Source organism: Rissa tridactyla, chromosome Z, assembly GCF_028500815.1.
Source record: "Rissa tridactyla isolate bRisTri1 chromosome Z, bRisTri1.patW.cur.20221130, whole genome shotgun sequence".
Taxonomy (NCBI): Eukaryota; Metazoa; Chordata; class Aves; order Charadriiformes; family Laridae; genus Rissa; species Rissa tridactyla.
In genome coordinates this window covers 65,300,801-65,320,761 of record NC_071497.1, presented here as the reverse complement: position 1 = coordinate 65,320,761, position 19,961 = coordinate 65,300,801, and the positions used below count along the sequence as shown (strand labels likewise).

General features: G+C 40.2%; 1 protein-coding gene across 4 annotated transcripts in view; it reads left to right on the top strand.

The window, feature by feature from the left end:
* ZSWIM6 (zinc finger SWIM-type containing 6) overlaps positions 1 to 19,961 on the top strand; it is a 113,456-nt gene that overhangs the window by 14,527 nt on the left and 78,968 nt on the right. The window contains exons 1-2 of one of the 4 annotated variants that reach the window (XM_054184589.1): positions 4,336 to 7,485; positions 9,835 to 9,935. The exons of 2 other annotated variants lie outside the window; for them this stretch is intronic. In XM_054184589.1, the coding sequence (XP_054040564.1) occupies positions 9,902 to 9,935 (34 nt within the window). In that variant the 5' untranslated portion in view covers positions 4,336 to 7,485; positions 9,835 to 9,901. Of the gene's footprint in view, positions 1 to 4,335; positions 9,936 to 19,961 lie in introns of those variants that run through there. One more of the 4 variants, XM_054184588.1, reaches the window with a different exon arrangement.

Sequence of the window (19,961 nt, the reverse complement as noted above, 5' to 3'; positions counted from 1 at the left end):
TGCTTGCAAACCGAGTACTTTCGATATGGACTTCACTGAGAGTCTAAAATAGCTTTGTGGGGTTCCAGTATCATTACTGCTTCCCCAAGTAGAACAGTAATTGAGCAGAATGTTGCTGCTTTTGTATAACTTGCTTAGCGTGGAAGCTAAATGACAGACAGCTGCTCCCATAAGTGAGGCCTATTTACTGAAATGATCTGTTTTCAGGACTCAAAGCTGATGTATGATCTATTCCAGATGGACCTAACTAATGCAGAGCTAAGCTTGCCCATAACTGGTGGAGGGGAGAAGTGCGTTGGAAGCCCTGTTGCACACTTCACAGTGTGGATGAGGCCATTTTCAGGGCAGAAATGTCTTCCTTTTACCATAAAGAGAGATTTCGTGGGGTTTTATGTGGGCCTGTCTGGAAGAGGATGCTTTGGCTTTTGCAACTGTTTGCACTGGGGGAGATTAAAGCTTATTACTGGCTTGCTTTCAACAGTAGCCCACTTCAATGCATAAGGATTGATCTGGATTGCACACTTCCTAGAGCCCTCCTACAGGTCTGCCTGGATAATTGTGGCTGTCAGACTCTTTAAGGCATGCATGAGTGAGAGGCCAGGTCCTTCAGTTGTACAGAGCTTAAGCAGGGTACCATACCTCTCTTGATTCTCCCCTGCTAGAAGGGAGCCTGCATGACCTCCAACCCTAATTGAAGTGTCTAGTTCCTTCCTAACCTCTGCAGGTGGTATTTATTGTACATGTTTATGCAGGCTGCTAAACTAAATACTGCTTTTTTGAGGAAGGTGAAGTTACTTAGACTGGTATCTTTCCTGCTCCATTGCTGCACTGCTAACAGTCTTGAAAAATCAGATGGCTGCTTTCTGTCAAATCATGTTTTAGGCTGATCACAGGTGTTTAATGTGATACTTTTGTAAAGTGACTGTGATTTCTGCAAGCCAGGCTTGTTGAAGTGCCAGCTTGAACTCTTGTCCACTTAGTGTCCACTTAGGAGAATGAAGAGCAGTCCGGTACATCAATCCTTCAATTTTTGTACCAACTAGTGTGGTTTCATGGCTGTCTTCTGCTTAACCCCCCACCTTTACCCTTACTTCCTCTTTGCTATTATGAAGACAAATATAGTCGGGGAAACTCGCTGTTCAGAAAAGGGTATTGAGCTGTACACAGTGCGGTTGCTCACGTGAAGCTAACAAATAGGAAAAAGAACAATCCCCATGAGTAACGCAAGAGGTTATTTAAACACAGTCAAATAAAAGTGTTCAGTTTTGAAGCTTGGCTGAGCTATATACAATATAAGAAGTACTATCCCAGGATGGATGAAGGCTTATGGGACCTGAGTGGGGGAAGAGAAGACCAATGCTTGTAGGCTTCCTTAATCTTGATGAAATTTTTAAATTATTTAATCTGCTATGAGTGGATGTGTGTACTTGAATCACTATATTTGCACAAATCCAAGATAGTGACACAGATTCAGCTTAGTCCAGAAAAAGTATTTTAAGTCACATATCTATAACTCAGTATGTTTTGTGTTTAATCTGGGGAAAAGTGTTTGTGGTTTTTTTTCCCTCAGTTAAAAAGCATTATTTTATTGGAAAGACACTTAAAAGAGGGTTAAAAAATAGGGATTTTCGTGCACTACAGTTGAGTGAGCCTCCTCGACCTGCTGAACTTAAAAACTTACTGGGACTGATGTTCCTTAATGTAACAGACAGCTGAGTGAAAAACAGCCTACCATCAAAACCCAAAAGAACATACCTAGCTCTTTGCATACAGATTTGCTCACAAGTTCAGAATTTTGCAGAACTGGTTCAGGAATCCTGACTTGCACTTGCCATCCTTGCCAAAGCCCTCCAGAAGCATTACGTAAATACCTCCACACCAGCTAGAGGTGAGAATGCTGCCTGTGGGTGCATGGCCAGAAGCTGCTTCGCATCAGCTGCTTGCTGTAATTTCCTCTCTTTAGACCTTTATCTTGCACCTTCCTGAAAGACAGCTGACTGCTTCCCACCAAGGGGTAAAGTCCTGTGGATTACCTTTCCAGTCACTGTTGGGAGGCTGTCCACAGGGCAATTTCTGTGGAGCAATGAATGTGCCACCAGGTGTGTCTTTGCATAGTTCTTGTTGCTGCAGTAGGTATGAAGTTAAACAAGGTTGTTTGACCTAGTAGAGAAGTCTAAGACAACTCTTGGGTTTTAAATTTTGATGATATGAGGAAGAGGTTATAGGTTCAGACTAAAATTGTTTGTGTAGTTTTATCCACTTTGGCACTATCTGAATTCAGGCCAGAGTTCCTCTCAGTTATGCTGTGCAGATGGCAGGTTTAGTTCATCTAGTAGCACCTTTAAATGTGTCCATCTTTAAAGATAAAATTGTGTGCAAACTAGGAGCTGAGACTCATGAAATTACTTCTACCACACAATTTCTGCTAAGTGTATCCCAGAAGAACTTAGAGTGTGTACAGTGATTTGGACAGGCTACCATCAAGTTGAATTTATTACAGATTCATGATGCAGGTACTGGATCTGTTTTAGCTCACAATACTTGGGCAGAAACAATGGGCACAAAATGGACTAGTCTGAGTCTTTGAGACGCCCTTTAATAGTATCTTCCCAAGAATAGCACTGCACCAGGTAATAAAGCAAATCAAAGATGTTTTGTGCATGATGATTGAAACCTTGGCTATTGGGAGGCTTCAGAACATTGTTCACTCTAATCACGTGTATGAAACTTGCTTTTAGATAGCAGTGGCTATTCTTGACTTAGTCCATTGTGAACACTTAGTATATCAAGAAATTAAAAGCAGTGTGTCAATTTTGGAAATACTGGCATCCTTAAAGGAAGGAAAAATCTATACTGAATGGTGAATTATGGTGAATGTATGTGTCCACACTGTGCTGCTTACTGAGCTTCATAATGGTTTTAATTTCGTTCTCTTCCTTGCCCCTCTCATGTACTAGTGACAAGCAAACCTGAACCCCATGCTGTTTATTACGAAGAGACAGTTGAGATTTAAACCACATACTTGTAAGCAGAATGTGACAGGGATATCATTAGATACAGTGGTTGTGAACCTTTTGAAATCCTTCAAGTCTTAATTGCTAAAAACTTGAAGAACATTCCTGATGATTGCAAACTTTTTAATATCTTTCTGCATTCTGGTTATTCTGAATACAATTTGGCATGTCTTGATTAAACCTGCTTTAATTTGATGCATACACAGGGAGCAAGCGGAACAGAAAGGAGAAACCTTAGGTGAAAGCTGGAATAGCTTCACTCAACCTGGTCACTTAGGGAAAAAGTCTATTTCCTCAAAAGACAGGATAAAGTATGCATGTGCTGTATCTTGGTCATCATTTGAAGTTTATACCTGAAATAAAATATCAAATCAGGAGCTATACCATAATTAGCAGCTTATTTTAGACAGAAAAACATAGTGGGTGAAGGGAATCTGTGGCTTTTAACCAGTTCACTGAAAGTTGTGAAATTCTTGAGCATGCCTGGAAAGGTAGAATAACTTCTTTTCTTCTGTTGACAGCATTCAGAGTTTACATACATCTACCCTGTTAGATTTATATTGGCCCACCTAGCCTTTCACTTAAAGCAGTAACAGGACCTGTAGGAAAACTTTCATTAACCCTATGTGCCACGATGACTTTGTTGCTGTTTCTCTTGCTAATGCTCTCGCATTTAACATTAGCAGTTAGCAGAAGGATAGCCTATTTTTGGCACTCTGAGGTTAATTACATTTATCATGCTGTTTACACATACTAATTTTGAAGGGTCATGCAAAATAGGTGTAAGAGGGAGGACAAAAAAATCTCTTGGAATATATTGAAATGCTTATGTGTTTTGGAGACTTTCTTCTACTGTAAACATAGAAACTACTTGCCAGCTTTCATTTTCTGCCTGTGGTAATAGGTTTTTCCATACATCCACAGCTGTTTATTGTATGAACAGCTGACAAAAGCTCAGGCTTTTAGGGGTAAGGTGAGCTGGCCTCTGGGTAGAACAAAGACCTTTAGTAAGGGGGGAGGCTTTCTTCTCCAGAAGCACAAGTGTAAGGGCAGGTGGCAGCATGAGTGCAAATCGGAAACATATCTGGAAACTTAATTCCCCTGATGTGGTGTTACTGAAGTGCAAGGATTTATTTTTATCTTATTGTCTTTAAGGATGTTAATATCTAGCAAATTAAACTGTATGCTTTTGTATGCTACTTTTTGGATTGTGGAATGTGCTGCAATGCACAGAGAGTAATTCTGTTAAAATGGAGGCAAGGAAGTGCTGGCGCAAGTGATGTGATTTGTCTTGTGGTGAGGAGTGGGGGGGCGTTGCTGGGGTTGAACTAGATTAAATAAATAAACCATGTAGGTCTTGGAGCTCTTGGGTTTTCGTGAATTCAGCATTATGTGGGAGTGTTATGGAAATACTCATTCAAAATAAGCAACCCCTGATGTTTGTAAACCAGTATCTTGATGTGCTTGCTTTTGTAATGCTCCTTTCACAGTCATAGTACCTCTATTTTGCATATGTGTTATTACTTAGATAACCTTAAAGGAATGTTGCTCATCACCCCCTTGGTTTTTCTTTGTATCTGAACCATTACCACAAGGACTTGACCAATTTCTGTGACTGCTTTAACTCTTGAGTTGTGTGTTTATTCTGCTGTTTAACCCTATAACTTGGCAGTAGTGCTGAGAGAACTTTTTTCAGCATGTTCTGCTTTGAAGGGTAGCCACCGCTAACATGTGTGACTGGGTTGGGGGAGGGCTGTGCTGGCAGAGATCAAATCAAGTTCTCCAGGCACAAAGAAAAGGAACTTGAGTGCAACAGCATGATAACAAGAAAAAAGCCCAAATGTACTGTACAGGCTAAATGACATACAGAAAGTAAGCTCTTGCACAAATGGAGCAAGGCAATGTTGCACAATTCAGCATGTTCATTTGCTGAGAGTAATGCCTTGAAGAGCAAAACAAAAAAAAAGGTTTTATTACAGCCTTCACAGTTGGCAAACAGATGTTTTTGTACTTCGGTTTATAAACTGTTACAAATCTACCAGTCTAAACCAAACAACATAAGCTTCTTTCTTCTTTAATTTGAAGAGCATATCTAATATGACATGTTACCTCTTCTTCTAAATGTGTGCCATTGAACACTTTGGGAGGCTTTCTGGAGAAAAGAGTATTAAACCTAGCTGAGTTACATGATCTCAAATAAAATTACACTTCTGTGTTTAACATTTAATTGGGAGGTTTAACTGATAGTGAATATTGAAAATGAAAATATTTAAGTTCACTAATTAAAGTAAGTTAGTACACTATATTAGTTGAAGCATACTTCTTATCTTGTTTAGTTCTGTGCCAGCCATAAAATCTTAAAAATATTGTGGTTTCAAGTTCCGTGCCTAGCATGTAGTAGGCACTGAGTTTAGTTACAGCAGACTTGAGCGCTTAGGCTGCTTCTACAAAAGGTAAGATGCAATGTGCTCATTGAACAATAGAAAACATTTTAAGATTGGTTACAGACACATTTTTTCCTAGGCTCTTTAAACTGCTTTTAAATCAGTCTGCTCTGCAGTTATTCAACTATATTGTCTGTAAAGAGCAAGAGATTGTCAGATTTTAGGATTCTTTTCTTAAAGGGCATAGTGCATATTTGAAAACTGTTTAGAACAGTTCACTGACTATTATGTATAGGGTTATCAAAACAGTGCGCTCAACACTAAATGATACAGTGAATTACACTATTCAAAATGTTCTTCTGTATTAGAGATAAAGCTGGGCTGACTCTGACATAGAAAACTCATAGATGTCAACCACTCCGTTTGCTGTACCAAGCCAAAATGACCTATTTCTACTGTAGACTTGACACTTCTTTCTTTTTTTTTTTCTCTAATCTCGCTTGTGGCAAGCTGTTTGTCAGCTATTGAAGGCACCTTTTGGATTATGTAGTGCTCCAGCATTACTGGAGCTCAGCTAGTTGTTCTGGGTTCCCTTAGGCTAGATACTGGTATCAACATGTTTCCTTTCCTGCTTTTCTGGCCCCCGCTCCAAATCTTTGTTTTGTTCTTCATCTGTTGCAAATGAATAGTGGGATGAAGTCTCTTGTCCATGAGCCTCTTTACTGGAGACTTTCTTATCTCATGGTTGGGTTCTTTTGTAGTTTGATACTTAGATCAGTTCTTTTTTTAACGGTATTTATTATGGGTTGTGTTTTTGAAACTTTGTATAAGAAGTCAAACCTTTTTCAAGGGGCATCTGCAGTTCTTGAAATGTGATTCACTCAGGAAAGAGTTGTATGCAGTAAGGTAAAAGTTCTAGTTTACTTTTCCTTTGCTGTTTTGAACTTGATTGCCTCTATAGAAAGATGAGGCTGGATTATACTACAACCTGTGCCTGCACAGTATGTCACTGGACATTCCTGGTGCTAACATAGCTTTGGCTACATCTGCAGTTGAAGAACATGTACTCTTGCAGTGTTGATGGGCCTTAAATTGAGTTCACATGAATTATATGTGCTATGGGGTATATACTACTAATGTGGAACCTACTGAAAGCTGATTAAGTGATTGCAGAATTTGAACCTAATTTTCACCAAAACCAGAAATGGTTGGAGTCATATTTGTAGAGTACTTTATGCTTAGGTTTGTGGACAAGTGTATAGCTCAACAGCATTTATGCAGCTAATCACTTGGTGCATGTTTGTATTTTTTGGCACTAAAACGTCTTTAAAAAAAACCCAACACAACAGACAACAAAAACAGGCCCTTACTGGTTTCTTTCAAGAAATAACTGCTCCATGAAGAATGAGCTTTAACAAGAGATTCTTAAACAAAAACAACACTGCCCCGTTTCTTTTGAGCTTTTCAAATCTTTCAGCAGGCATTAACCACTTTTGATTGTGTGTTTGCTGGCAGCTGAATTTAAGCTTTAGAATTTTTGGACAGTTATCAATATAGCTTAGGCCAATTGTCTCCTTGGGTTGTGTGGTGTTTTTTTGAAGTGCCTAGCTGGATTTTTGGCAGAGTTAATCCAGGGAGAAGACTAGTTCTGGGATTTTTGATCTCAGTCAAGATTGAGGAATATTTGATGGGCATGCTTATCAAACTGATAGGGCAATGAATGCAAGCTCTTTAGGAATCAACTGTTTTATCCAACTCCTTCCCAAGATTTGTGTCTAGTTTAAAGCCATGGTAAGGCTGGTACAGAAGTCACTCTGACAGTAAAAAAGTGTTTCCTTATGTACTGGGGGAACCTCCCATGTTTTACTTTGTTCTGTCACAGGGCGCCACTGGTAAGGGCCTGGCTCAATTTTCTGTACTCTCCCTCTGGGTATTTGTACAAATTGATGAACCTTCTTGTCTCCAGGCTGAACAGTCTGTGATCTGTCTTCTCTTATGGGAGGCTTTGTGGCCCTTTGCTGGACTCTCTCCAGTACATCCATGTCTGTCTTATACTGGGGAGCCCAATGCCAGACACAGCGCTCCAGGTATGGCCTTAGCAGTGCTGAGTAGGTGGGGGGGATCACCTACCTTGACCTGCTGGCAACACTCCTCCTCCTGCAGCTCAGGATGCCACTAGCTTCCTTTGCTGCAAGGGCTCCTGTTAAACTTGGTGTCCATGAAGACCCCCAGTTTTCTTTCTCAAAGCTGCTTTCCAGTTGGTTGGCCCACAGCACAATACTAATACCTGCCCCATAAACAAAATTTCTTTTATGGGCTGTTGGTGGAAGATAATGTTCCATTTTCTGTGCAGCAGTACAGATACAGCTTGTATTACTGCAGCGCTGAACGTCAGTGACCAGAGGCTTGCATAGCAGGTAATGCATCAAAACTTGATTTATTCTTGGGCACACAGGCTTCATTCACAGAACTTCTGACCAAGACAGTGGACTGTGGATCTGAGCCTGCGGTACTGCCTTTCTACTGCCCATGGGATGCACTGGTACATTAGGGTTTGGGTGTCATTCAGAAAGCTCAGTGCTATTGTCCAGGTGCAGTTTAGCTTATAGCAAGTGCCTGCTGGGGCTGAGATGTACCTTTAAGAAACACTTTGTGTCTTTATTTCAAGCACAGGATACATCACTTGGGTTTGGGGGAGTGGATGGGTAAAAAACCCAAACATCTTCAATCCCTTTACTCAAATTTATTCAACTTTTGCTTGTAAATGGGTATAAATGTTGGAGCAGAAGAAAAGCTTTGTAAATGGCTGTGTTCCAGGGTGCAGATACCATAGTGACAGCTGTAAACAGTGGTCATGTGTTGAAGGTTCAAAAAAAATTCTGCTCTATTTAGAAGTGCAAGTCCCAATCACTTTCTTCGAACTGTAGTTCTTGGTGGAGTAAGACTCAGTGGAAATAACTTGCTTTTTTCAGTCTGGAAGTTCAGAGTAGTTAATGGTGATTCTGGCTGAAAGTGGAATACAGATTACTTGCATATGAGTATTCCTCCAAGCTTGTTAATGAATGAGTGCTTGCACTTGTTTGAGGCTGGGATTTTCTTTGTTGTATTGATATTTTTTCCTAATGTAAGTGAAGAGTTTAAACATTTTGAAGCTTCTAACTATTTTTCAACTAACAATCAAAAGAGAGCAATTTAACCTTTTCTGACTTCAGAGTTTCAGTCTACCCTTAACCCCAAACAGCATTGAAGTAAAAACACTTGCTTAAAAAGCAGTCACAATTTGTCACTTGCCCTGCCTGTGTAACTGGAACAATTTCATTCTTAACTCTAAGAGGGAATAGTTTTCAAGCTTGACCAGCATTATCACCAATCCGTTAGTGTATGGGGACTGGAATTGGTGCTGCTTTTATTTGGGAAGGGCTACAGAATTACTTCATGAATTGTGTATTTTCTTCTCTGTTAGCATATTGTTTGCCAGCCAGTGTTAGTTTGTTATAGCTGTTTCTATGATTTGCTTGGATTTGTGCTTAATAGAACTTGGTTGCAGGTGACACGCTGCTGCTTTAATTCTCACAGGCAGGTCTTTTGGGGCATGAGGGTACTAATTTAAAGTTTATCTGGATTGCCCCTCTTCCTTCTTTTTCCAGTGCCCCCAGATAATCTTGAATAGAGCAAAGCATGGGTAAAGAGGAGGCTGTATCTCTTGGAGAAATTTTGTTTATTGTATCTTCTGTTTTGTACACAATAGAAAACTGCTGCAGTTTTTAATAAGTGCTTTTAATAGGAGGCCATCAGAGAGCTCTGTGGTAGTTTAACCTTCTGGCTTTATTACTAGCCTCAGATGAAATGGAAACAGTGTAGGTGGAGAAGGCTATCTATCAGGATCTGTTCCTTGCCCTTTCTTTCCTCTCATCATCTCCCTTCCACTAACAAATGTCAAGATAGTTCTTTTTGACTCTTACAGAATGTAAATAAGTCCTATGATGAATCTCCTACAACTAGATGATACTTAAAACCAAAAAATGATAGTTGCAAAATGCATCTGAGTGGCTATTTTCTGGTCAAATGGCAAAGGATGTTTTAATGTACAGCAGAGAATGCTCTGAAAGCGAAGTAGTTTTCAAGACAATGATTATTTGTCCTTAATAAGCATTATATTTTAAGAGGTTCAGTTTATATCACTTAGAGAAGTGACAGGAAATAAAAATAGCTGCAAAACTACATTTCAGAAGTGACATTATTTAATGTTTTTTTTAACAGCAAATCTTTTCCTGAAAGAGGTCTAAAAGGCTCTCAAGTTTCCACAGTCTAACTTCCATATACAGAAAGACTTAGAAAATAAGCATTTTCATGCAGATGAGGGGATAACTAAATAGAAGTGTGTACTGGTGACTTTTTTCCCTTCCCTGAAGAAAAGTTGGGGTTTCTGTTTGCAGTTCAACTCAGAAGCTTTCAAATGGAGTGTTAGACAACTGATCCGTGCTCCTCCCTGCTTTCCCTTCCATGTTGTTTGACAAGACACTTGTATTTGCAGAAGGTAAGTAGTACAGGAGGGGTAAAAAAAAAAAGATTACCACCTTTTTAAACAGGTTTATTTTCTGAAGTTTACATACAGGGTCTGCTGTTGTTTTTGTTATTATGATAAACAAATTTAAGGTCTCTTTGTTTTTTGATTACAGCTGAGAATTACAGGTTTAGATAGAAGGCTGGTGTATGGATGGAAGACTGGAAAGTAGGTGATAACATCGATGTACATACAGATACACCACCTTGTAGTCAAAGTTTCAGCCCTCACTCTCACAGGAAAATTTAAAGTGCAGTAATAATACAACTTTACAGGTATTTGCAGATAATTCCTCCTAAATAAAAAGAAGGAAGCAAGAAAATGTTCTGGAAACAAGTAAGCAATGTGTCTTTGACTTTTATTCCTGTTTATGAGCTCGACCCTGTCTCAGTAGAATTCTAATATCTTGTTTCCTTTGCAAATTCTCATGGTCTTCCTTTGGGGGAATTTAGGCAAAACTTCCTCATTTCCTACTTTCCCTTCCCCCTGCTACCTCCTTCCTCCCCAATGGTGAAAACCTGCTTATGTCTTTGAACACTTGGTGGAAAACCTCAAGCATTTTCAGCCATTACCTCTGGATGTGTAAGGATGAAGTCATAGCCACAACCTAATTGTCAAATGCTCACTTCTTGTTGGGTGTATTAATTTAGGTGCACCTAAGCTGACTTGGAATGTGTAAAGCTGTAGCCTTCCTACATACTCTTGAGGACATCTTGTAGCAGGTGGAGATAAACATGAAGGAACAGGTCATGGTAGAGATTATATGGCTGACTCAGTGTGTCTTGTTTAGAATACATGGCAGAAATATGACTGTTGCTTTTAAAAAGATGTTAAATATTAAGTTATAGAAAAAGATGACTTTGAGTGTGATACAGAAGACTTCTTGGTAATTAAGTATAAGTTCATACATTGCGTGATGGATCAATGAAGATGTGTGACCAAGTGAAAATTTGAAACATTCAGGATCATGCTAGACACAGGAAAATATCTCAAGTACAGCCAGAGGACTCATAATTATTACATTAGCGACAAGTCAGCTTTGCTTATTTGTGTTCCTTCCATGCCATGAACATGTTTAGCAAATTTCACCAATCTGGTACCCACTGAAATTTTACCTTGTATCTTGTTTAAATTTTTTTTAATACAGTCATCAAAATTGGTAAGAAAATGTCTGAGTATAAGGGAGCTAGAGTAAATTAGATTCTTCCAAGTAAGACTTAATTAGGGAGAATTCAGAGTTTTACAAGTCCACAGTGAAGTGACATAGTAATGGTATTTAGGGACTGAAGAGCATGTTAATGGGTTTGAATTTAAATACCTAACCAAATGAGGCAAAGGGATGCTTTCAGTCGAAAAGGCAAAGTTATTTGGGTCTAAGCAACTTGTTTTGGCAAGGCTGTTGGTGCAAACATATGGGTAGGGGTGTTGGTTTGGTTTGAGTTTTTGTTGTTTTTTCCTGACAGGGACATTGCCAACTAATAAAACTCATCTTGGCTCCTTCTGTTCTGGTCCTCTGCCTCTACAGTTCACTGTCACTGGAGAGCAGTATTACTGAGAGGACAATGGAGTGTTTGGGATCTATATGCGTTATTCAGTTTCCTGATCTGTTTTGTCAAGATGACAGTGACGGAAGAGTCCTCATCAGCAGAGGCTCTGGCTGTTTGTGCTGCAGATCCTTTTCTCAGTGATTAGGAGTGTCAGGTTGGGCTAACCTCTGTCTTTCCTAAAATTTTGGAACACAAAATAGTGTTCTGTGAGCTCTGGTGAGCAGATATGCTTCTCTTTTGCCAGAGCAGAGACCTTGTATTTTCTTCCGTGTCTTTAGTTTAAGAAGCTGTTATTTTGTCCAGAGCTTAGACCACGTCTCATGAGGAACTAGGATGAATCCAGATTGCTTTCCTTGTTCTCTCATTCTGTGCAGGACCAGTAAGGCAAGAGGAGAAACTGGCCAGTACATCAGTAGATTCTACCTGGCCCACTTCATTTGACAGGAAGGGAAGTGACACTTTTTCTGGCCAGCATCATCCTGGAGGGAGAAAATAATGTAACTTAGAAGTATTTTCTAGCTCAGAAGATGTTGCTGTAACCGAAGCTGTGACAGCAGTTAGTTAAATACTTTGGTTTTACCTGTAAACTATTCATGTCTTCACCTTCTGTAGTAATTACTAAGGTTGTCCCTTCCATCAAAAGCAAGCTTCCTTGGAACATGAGACGTGAAGTGAATTCTCAGTAGAAGTTTTGGCATAGCTTTGGCTTACATGTTATAATTTATGGCCTTGCATGGTGACTAAATATGGTATCAGGTTTTCAGATAAAATCTGAGGTAACTGCCGCCACCTAATTAAAAGACTTGAAAAGCTGCTCTTTGTAAAGATAATTTTAAAAAGTTGCATTCCCTGAAGTAACAACAATGAAATAAAAGGGTTTGAAGTAGAGAGTTTTAATTATGACTTGGTCCTTGAGAAATACAGTAGTTTAGGAGCAACAAGGAGGAAATTCTGTGTAAGCGTTGTTTGTATTTCATTGTTGTTAAGTTCTCTGTATTAAAACTGATGAGGCTTTCCTCCAACAAAGTTGTCCGTTCTGAGGAAACAGATACTCCCTGGGGACCGTTTTCTTCCCTAAAGATCTTTGGAGAAGATGACTTATGCAGGGTTGGGTTGATTTCTACATCTCAATTTTGCAAAGGCAGTTTCTGGCTTTTTGTCTGTCGGGAAGTTTCCAGGAGGCTACTACAAGGTTACGCGGCTACTAATCTGCTTTGACCTTCACCCTTATCCTCTTGGAGAGACTGCCCCTTTACAAAAGCAGTCTGGATCAAGCTCCCTGGGACCTTAGTACTGTTGTTAGCTAGGACAGTCTTTCCTGTTTTTTACATCCTATCCTTAACTTGGGGACAAAAATCTTTTAATGCATCAGGATACAAATGACACCCCCCACACACCCCAGCATTCTGTAAATAGAACTAGAGCCTGGAGGCTTTGTTACTAACACTGAATACTACTGCTGTAGGTGGTGGTGTTGCTATGATATTTAAATATCCTGCAAGTTTGGCATTTTACTAGTGTCTCAATTTTTTTTTCTCCTGTAATGGTAACTTTTCTTGGATAGTAAATATGATATTACCCACTTTTTGGCATTTGTTGGGATAGCTTTGAGTCACTAATGCCTCTTAATTTTGCCCTATAGCAGTTACACTGCAATGTTTCAATGCACTTGGCAATCATGTTTGTTCATTTTAATTTTTTTGTCTCAGCAATACCACAGTTTTAACAACTGGCTTTTGTATGTTGGTGAAAGGCAGGAATGTTTCCAATTTTTTCTGATCCATTGAAATGTCAATAAGAAGGGGTGATTCCTCAGAAGAGTCCATTTTGAACAGATAAATGGCTAGTGGCTTATGAGCTATGTTTAAGTGTCTGAAGCTCCTTCTTTGTATGGTGATTTCTGTTGTCCGATACACAATTGTAAGGACTGTACTACTGGAGCATCCTAATACACTGCCATTGTATTTTTACATTTTATTTGAACCCTGTGATGATGACATTCCTTCAGTTGCTAGAATTGCAGTTCTAATTAGCTGATGATGCTTCCTTGCAGATTACGGCATTTTATTATGAATGCTATATTGTAGGCAGAAATTACAAGAAAGTTTGTAGTTTGAACTAGAACAGCTCTCTGGAAGGACTGGAAGATACCATAGTAAACTCCAGCATGTTTATAAGCAGTGTTAATGCCTCTTCTTGCAGGGGCTTGACATTTAAAGAAAACAGGTTTAACCCTTGATAGAGGTTTGCAAAACTGTTCTGAAAGAGTAACTAGCAATATATTCCCTGACCCATGTCATCATGAAACACAGAGGTTGGAACTTAGTGTCTTTTACTTGAAATTACATGGGGTACAGTTTTGTGTGTTTAGGGTGCTTGTGAAAGTTTTCAGACTGCTTCATGAGTGTTTACATTGTGGTGGCTTTTTAGCTAAAGCAGTGGTGATAATAAAAAAAGTTCAGGGACTGATGTTTTTGTGTTAGGTCAGCAACTTAACTGACATGTGGGTACTGTGCTTTTTACAATTTTAAAGTGCAATGGGGAGAGAACAAACGTTTCTGGTGTCTGTGTTTTTAACTACTGTCTTTGTGTGGAAGCTGCTGCATTTTTGGTTTAGCCAGCTTTACCTTGAAATTTATGTTTTAAACTAGTAAAAATCTATTAAAATAATTCCTAAAATGGGCCAAATATTTGCAAATACGTTTTACTGTTTGCTGTGACCAGTGGGGGAACTCAGTGCATACTTAAGTATGTATTTAGGCTGTGGTTTCACACACATTTCTTGCAATGTCAGTACGAGCTGGAGTTGTTCTCAGCTGCTTCTTTCTGTCTTTGCCTCACTCCTTTACTTGTGCTAGCAGAAGTGGGAGTTTTGTTTTGTGTGTGGCCTGGTGTGGTGACGTGGGTCAGGGAACTTACCCAGTGAAAGATGGTTTATTTTTATGGTTGGTTTTTCTTTCCTGCTCACTGGATCCATTCCTTGATTCAGTTCAGGATGTAAGACCACAGAGAGGAGTTTTGGTGAAACCTGAGAGGACAGAGTAGGGGCAAGAATGAGTGTCAGTGGCTGGTGCTGTCTTCTGCAGCTTCTGCTGCTACTCCAATGCTAAAGTAACACAGATGAGATGGTGCCTGTAGGTATGTTAGCCTGAGGTGCTACGCCTTTGCCAATCCAAATCATAAGACATTAATGGAATACTTTATTACCTTCTTTCTTCTAATCTGTTCTTATGCTAAGGCAGCAAATGTTTGTCCAAGGAGGAGTGGAGAGTCCCCTTTGTCTAGCTCATCTAGTTTCTCCTAGCCAGCTCTTAAATTACATTAGGTCTGGCTGCTGAAGTGTCATGGTTGGTTTTCCAAAAAACAAGATGGAAGGAGGAAACAGTAACATCCCCTGACCCCCAAAACTAAGAGGAAGAAAAATACTTGTCAGCGAAGTGTCCCTTTCCCCCAGGGGGCTCTTTGAAGGATTTGGTTTATCTGATGTAGTTCTGCATATAAAAAAGACCATGTGAGAGCCTCACTGGACAAGCTTCTTCCTACTCCTGACTTTGCTGGTTGAAAAAAAAAAAAAAAAAGAGTATGCTGCCCTGTGATCTGAGAAAATGGAAGGAGAGTTGTCATCTGCAGCATCTGCCATTCCTTAGGTCTTTGCTGTAGAATTCATGAAATAGCCTGATGTTCAAAGCTTCACTGGTACACCACAATGCAAGGTAGTAACGGCTGCTTGAAAATTGTTTCGTATCGGTGCACTTAACTGTCCATTGCAGTACAATCTGTAAAGGTAGGTAAGGGACAAGTTAAGGTCACTTGAATTTCCCTTTTTTAGGCCTCTTACGAATGAAATATGGGTTTGTAGAGATGACCAAGAATGAGATCTTTTTGAAAGTGCAGAGCTCACAGGACAAAACTATGTCTTTGGTCTGCATAAATGAAATGTAAGAGTTCAGTTCTTAAATAGAACTTGTGAAGAGTTGCCAGCTTTAAAAAGGGTGCAGTTTAGCACTGGAGTTTGTCTTTAAAAATAGTTGCAAGGCCAGTAATTTATATTTAACTGCAATAAAAATAAAGACGCTTATTGGGTATAAGAGCCACCTTAGCTTTTTCTCTTGAAATGGAAATTTTAACTGTATGATCTTTATGCTGAATTGTCCTTTTGCTTCTCTTCACTTCCTTGTTAATGTGGTAGAGAAGTTGTTTCTCTCTGGATTTTCTCTTTTGTACTGTTAATGTTTAGAAGCTTTTTATAATCATACTTATCCACCTACAAAGAATGAATGATTTGTTTAGACCTCATAAAGTCATCGTCTTTGGTTGACTTGGTAGAGATGTCTGTAGATGACTGAAGGATTTCATCAGAGTTTGCGTACGCTGCCACTCCAGTACTTCTCTGTCACTTCTGTCCTCCTTACCCACCTGTACGCTACTGCACAGTGTTTATTATTTTGTCCTGTTTGTGCTAGATCCTGTGTAAACTCAGTTACCAGTCAGTGCTAGCTGTGTGAAAAGTTTATTCTTAAATTCTGATGCAAAAGCGTGTAGCAAAAAAAATGGGAAGGGAAGAGTGAATGAGAACAAAGATGTGAACTTGTGGTTTCACAGGCTAAATAAGTACATAATTAGTGTTGCGTAATTGTCAGCTGAAGTGTTCAAAAATCATTAACTTTGAAATTAAAAGGCTTAAAAAATAATAATAAAAACCCTAGGAGATAATTTTGAAATTCCATGATTTTTTGCATCTTGAAATGCTTTAGGAGTTTGCAGGTTTTCTTTCAAACTGTCCTCTGCAGCTAAAAAGAGCAGCTTAAATACAAACCAAAGGTCAAAAGCAGACACAAATAAAACTTTACTGTTTTAAATGAGAGAAGCCCAATGGTAAGTGTAAAACCCTGAGAAATTTAGGAATGGGGTTATTCTAGGAAGACTTTTTAAGATAGCAGCAGCTGCCCGTGCTACTACTGACATGTTCACCTTTTTCAGATGGTAAGCTAGTAGTGAAACACAAACCTGGTGATATTAAATGCTGCTGGCATCGTAACGGCCTGTAGACCATCAGTCATTTTGCTGTTTTCCAGTCCCCGAGAGGAGCCAGAAACAGTGCATGATGTGGTTGGCTTCTGTGCTGGTCACCTTTTTTCTTTTGAGGACTGCTGAGATAATTGTGATGGTGATATGGTAAAAATCACCCAAAGGACATTGTTCTCAATGACAGCTACCTGGAATCGCCGTGAGGAAGTGTTATGAACTGGCAGAAAGTTAAAATTTAAATTTAAAGTTTCTGTCCACTTCTACATTTGAAAGTAATTGCTAATTCCAATTTTCTAACGCTCTGTAGTGCCTAAAAAGAAGATATACTAAATGTTTCTCAACTTGAGTTCTATCAGCAAAGGTGATTTAGGGGCATTACTGGAACAGAGGAAACAGGGGAGGCTCATGAGAAGCTATTTTTAATAGTGCACGCAAGTACCACAATGAGAACCTAAAACTAAGAGGGTGGAAGCTCAATAACTGAAATCCCTTTAATGCTGCTATCCGTTACCCAGTGGCACATTTTAGTCAGTTTGTGGAATTGGCGTTGTTAGGAGTATTTCAAGAAGATTAATATCTTTATAAATCTATGAATTGTACAATGCAATGATAGAACAGATCAGATATAGCAACTGATCCTTTCCAACTCAATTGTCTAGTAAATGTAAAACAAATACAGAGCCCGCATGTTTAAAGCAGGGAGCCAGTTTTTAAATGTCAAGAAAACTAAAAGTTATGACCCGCACAGCAAGTATTAAGTCATCCCCTAGTGGGCTTGAGTTTTTTGTGTTGCTGTATATGCTGATAAAATCTTGCCTTAAAATATGTATGTTTTAGCAGTTATAGTAGCTATGGGGAACTCTTATTCAAATAAGCGCCCTGGTGCTTTGAAGGCATTGAACTGATTCATTCTGTGCATTTAGACACTGGCGTCAGTTACGTATTCAGATAAATGTTTTTACTTGCTGTAGTTAACTCTTCAATTTGTTCAACTTGCCACCACAATGCAATCTGTGCAAGATTTATAAAACCTAATGTAAAAGGAGTTGTAGAAATGTTATATATTTGTTAATATTTGAAATCCTTTACGCTATCACTTAATATTGTATGTGCCACGTGTGTTGAAGTGTTACAACATTGTAAAATTTCAGCTCTGGGAAGTCTGACAACTGGAGCTTCGGTACTTCTAACGGTGGTTACAGAAGGCTAGAAAAGGGACTTCACTTGAAACCATACTTTAGACTGCACAGGCACGAAGGGAGTGGGAGGGAAGAGTCGTCCTTTCTTTTTGTCCCACCCTACCTGCTTATTCAGTTTATAGCACAGGTTCATGTTGTGATAAAATTTAAATGTGGTGTGAAAAAACTACAGTTCAGAAGTCAAAGCTTTTGTTTTGCTTTAACTGTCCCTGAGCAGTGCCCTGTTTGGAGGAATGCTAGATGAGGTGGCTGTCTTTCTGTTTTGTTGTGTTTTCTTCTTTCAGTGGGGAACTTGTTTTTATGATTAAAAACACAAACATCCATTTTAGGAAATTAATTTGTCATTTAAGAAAAGGTAACAGAGTCCTTGCAAACACTGTACTTGCCCCTCTTCAGGAAGTATGTGGATGTTTGGTTTTTCTTCAGACTTGGGTCATCTGACATGGTTACAGGGATGTGATTACTTGTTGTAAATGGTAGTGGGGATCTGGAAACAGCTGATGAAAAGTAAATGTCTGTAAAATGCTGTCCTGCTTTTTGTAGATAATTTTCTGTGACAGTTGTGCATTGGCAGCAGTCTACTTGCCAGCTGAATTAAAAATTATCTCTTTTTACTGTGACATTTCTTAGATTATTTGCTTAAGGTTTACAATATCTGTGATGCTGTGGTACTGAGGTGATGCTGACAGTCAAAATCAAAGAATTTTATACAATCATTTCTTAGGGTGATCACTATTTTAAAATGAGTGTCCTGTGCTGGGTGAGGCAGCGTGTGCTGGGTAGATGTTCACCTAAAAGAGCAAAAACTCTGTACATTCTAGAAAGGTATTTTTGTATGGCATATGCTTAGAAAACCAGAGCTAAATTTGGAGTAGAGTAGGGATCTGTGATGAGAGAGCGTTGCAAAATGGCAGACTGAGAATGCTTTATCTAGGAATTTGTTGCATGCTGTTGGCAAGGCTTGCACTTGGCAGTGTTAAACTAGTTTGAGCTAAATACTTCTTTGGAAAAAGAGGCGCAGGCATAGCGAAGCTTTCTCTGATGCTTGTTATTATTCTTGGTATGAGTTGCAAAACAACTGGTGTGCGTTTGGAGAGCTTGAGCAGTGACAGTTCCATGGCCGTAACAGAGCTACAGTCTGGGTGCAGAACTCTAAAAATGGGTCCTCTTCTTCAGAGTCACAAACAGTGCGGGTGGGGTGGTGGGAAGGAATTTACTACGCTGTGCTGTCTTCACAGCTTTAGAATAGGAACTGTGCGGTCTCAGAAGTAGCCGGGCTACGTGAATGAAATGTGGAAACTAAGGTTATGCGACCTTCGGGCGGCTTCCTTCGTTTTCTTCAGACTTGTAGAGATTATGGGAAATCATTTGCATAGCAGATGCAGCAGGCCGTGACCACAGCTATTCTTAGCCTCCTCCCCACCTCTGCTTTTAGATCTGCTTGTTTTGAGTTTTTTTTTTTTTTTTTTTTCCTTTACCTCGGAGGGCCAGCTCAGCGCGGCAAGGGCTTGCCAACTCTTGGCGTCCCACACGGCAGGAGCGAACCTGACGGCCACTCGCTGGTGGCCGCAACCCCCTCCCCTCCCTCCCCCCTCGGGGGCGAGCCAACTCCCGCGGCCGCTTAACCCGCTGTCGGGGCCACGAAGGGGTTAAAGGGTGGGAAGGGGCCGAGGCAACGTTATGCAAGCGGTGAGGCGGAGAGGAAGTGGATGACAAAATGCTGAGCTCAGCCGCCTGGCTGCCGGCCAAGCCCGGGCTTTCTTCGCTTACAGCTGAGGGCTTTCTAAGCTTCCCACCGCCGGCGCGGGCTGAACTGTTGAGGAATGAGGAATGCTGCCGCCGCCAGATGACGTCAGGGCGGGCGGTTCAGCGCAGGGACAAGCCGTGGCGGGGGAGGGGGGGGAGAGAAGGGCGGGAGCCGCCGCCGCGCACCGAAACGCCCTCTTCTTCACCCGAAAAAAAAGTTAAAAAATGCCCGCTTCTCCCCAGCAGGGTGCCGCCGCCTCCCCGCCGCTTCCATCCCCTTCTCTGCCTGTTCCCTCAGTCCAGGGCCGGACGTATAAAGGCGACCTCGCCGTTTAACTCCAAAAAAAAATTAATGTTCCCCCTGCCTCTGCGGCGCAAGTTCTGCTTTTGTTTTTCGGTGCGGAAATGCAACGAAATGGAAATGCAACGGCGGATGAGCCCGTGAAGAGGACGCAGAAAAAATGGCCTTTAGCTTTCAA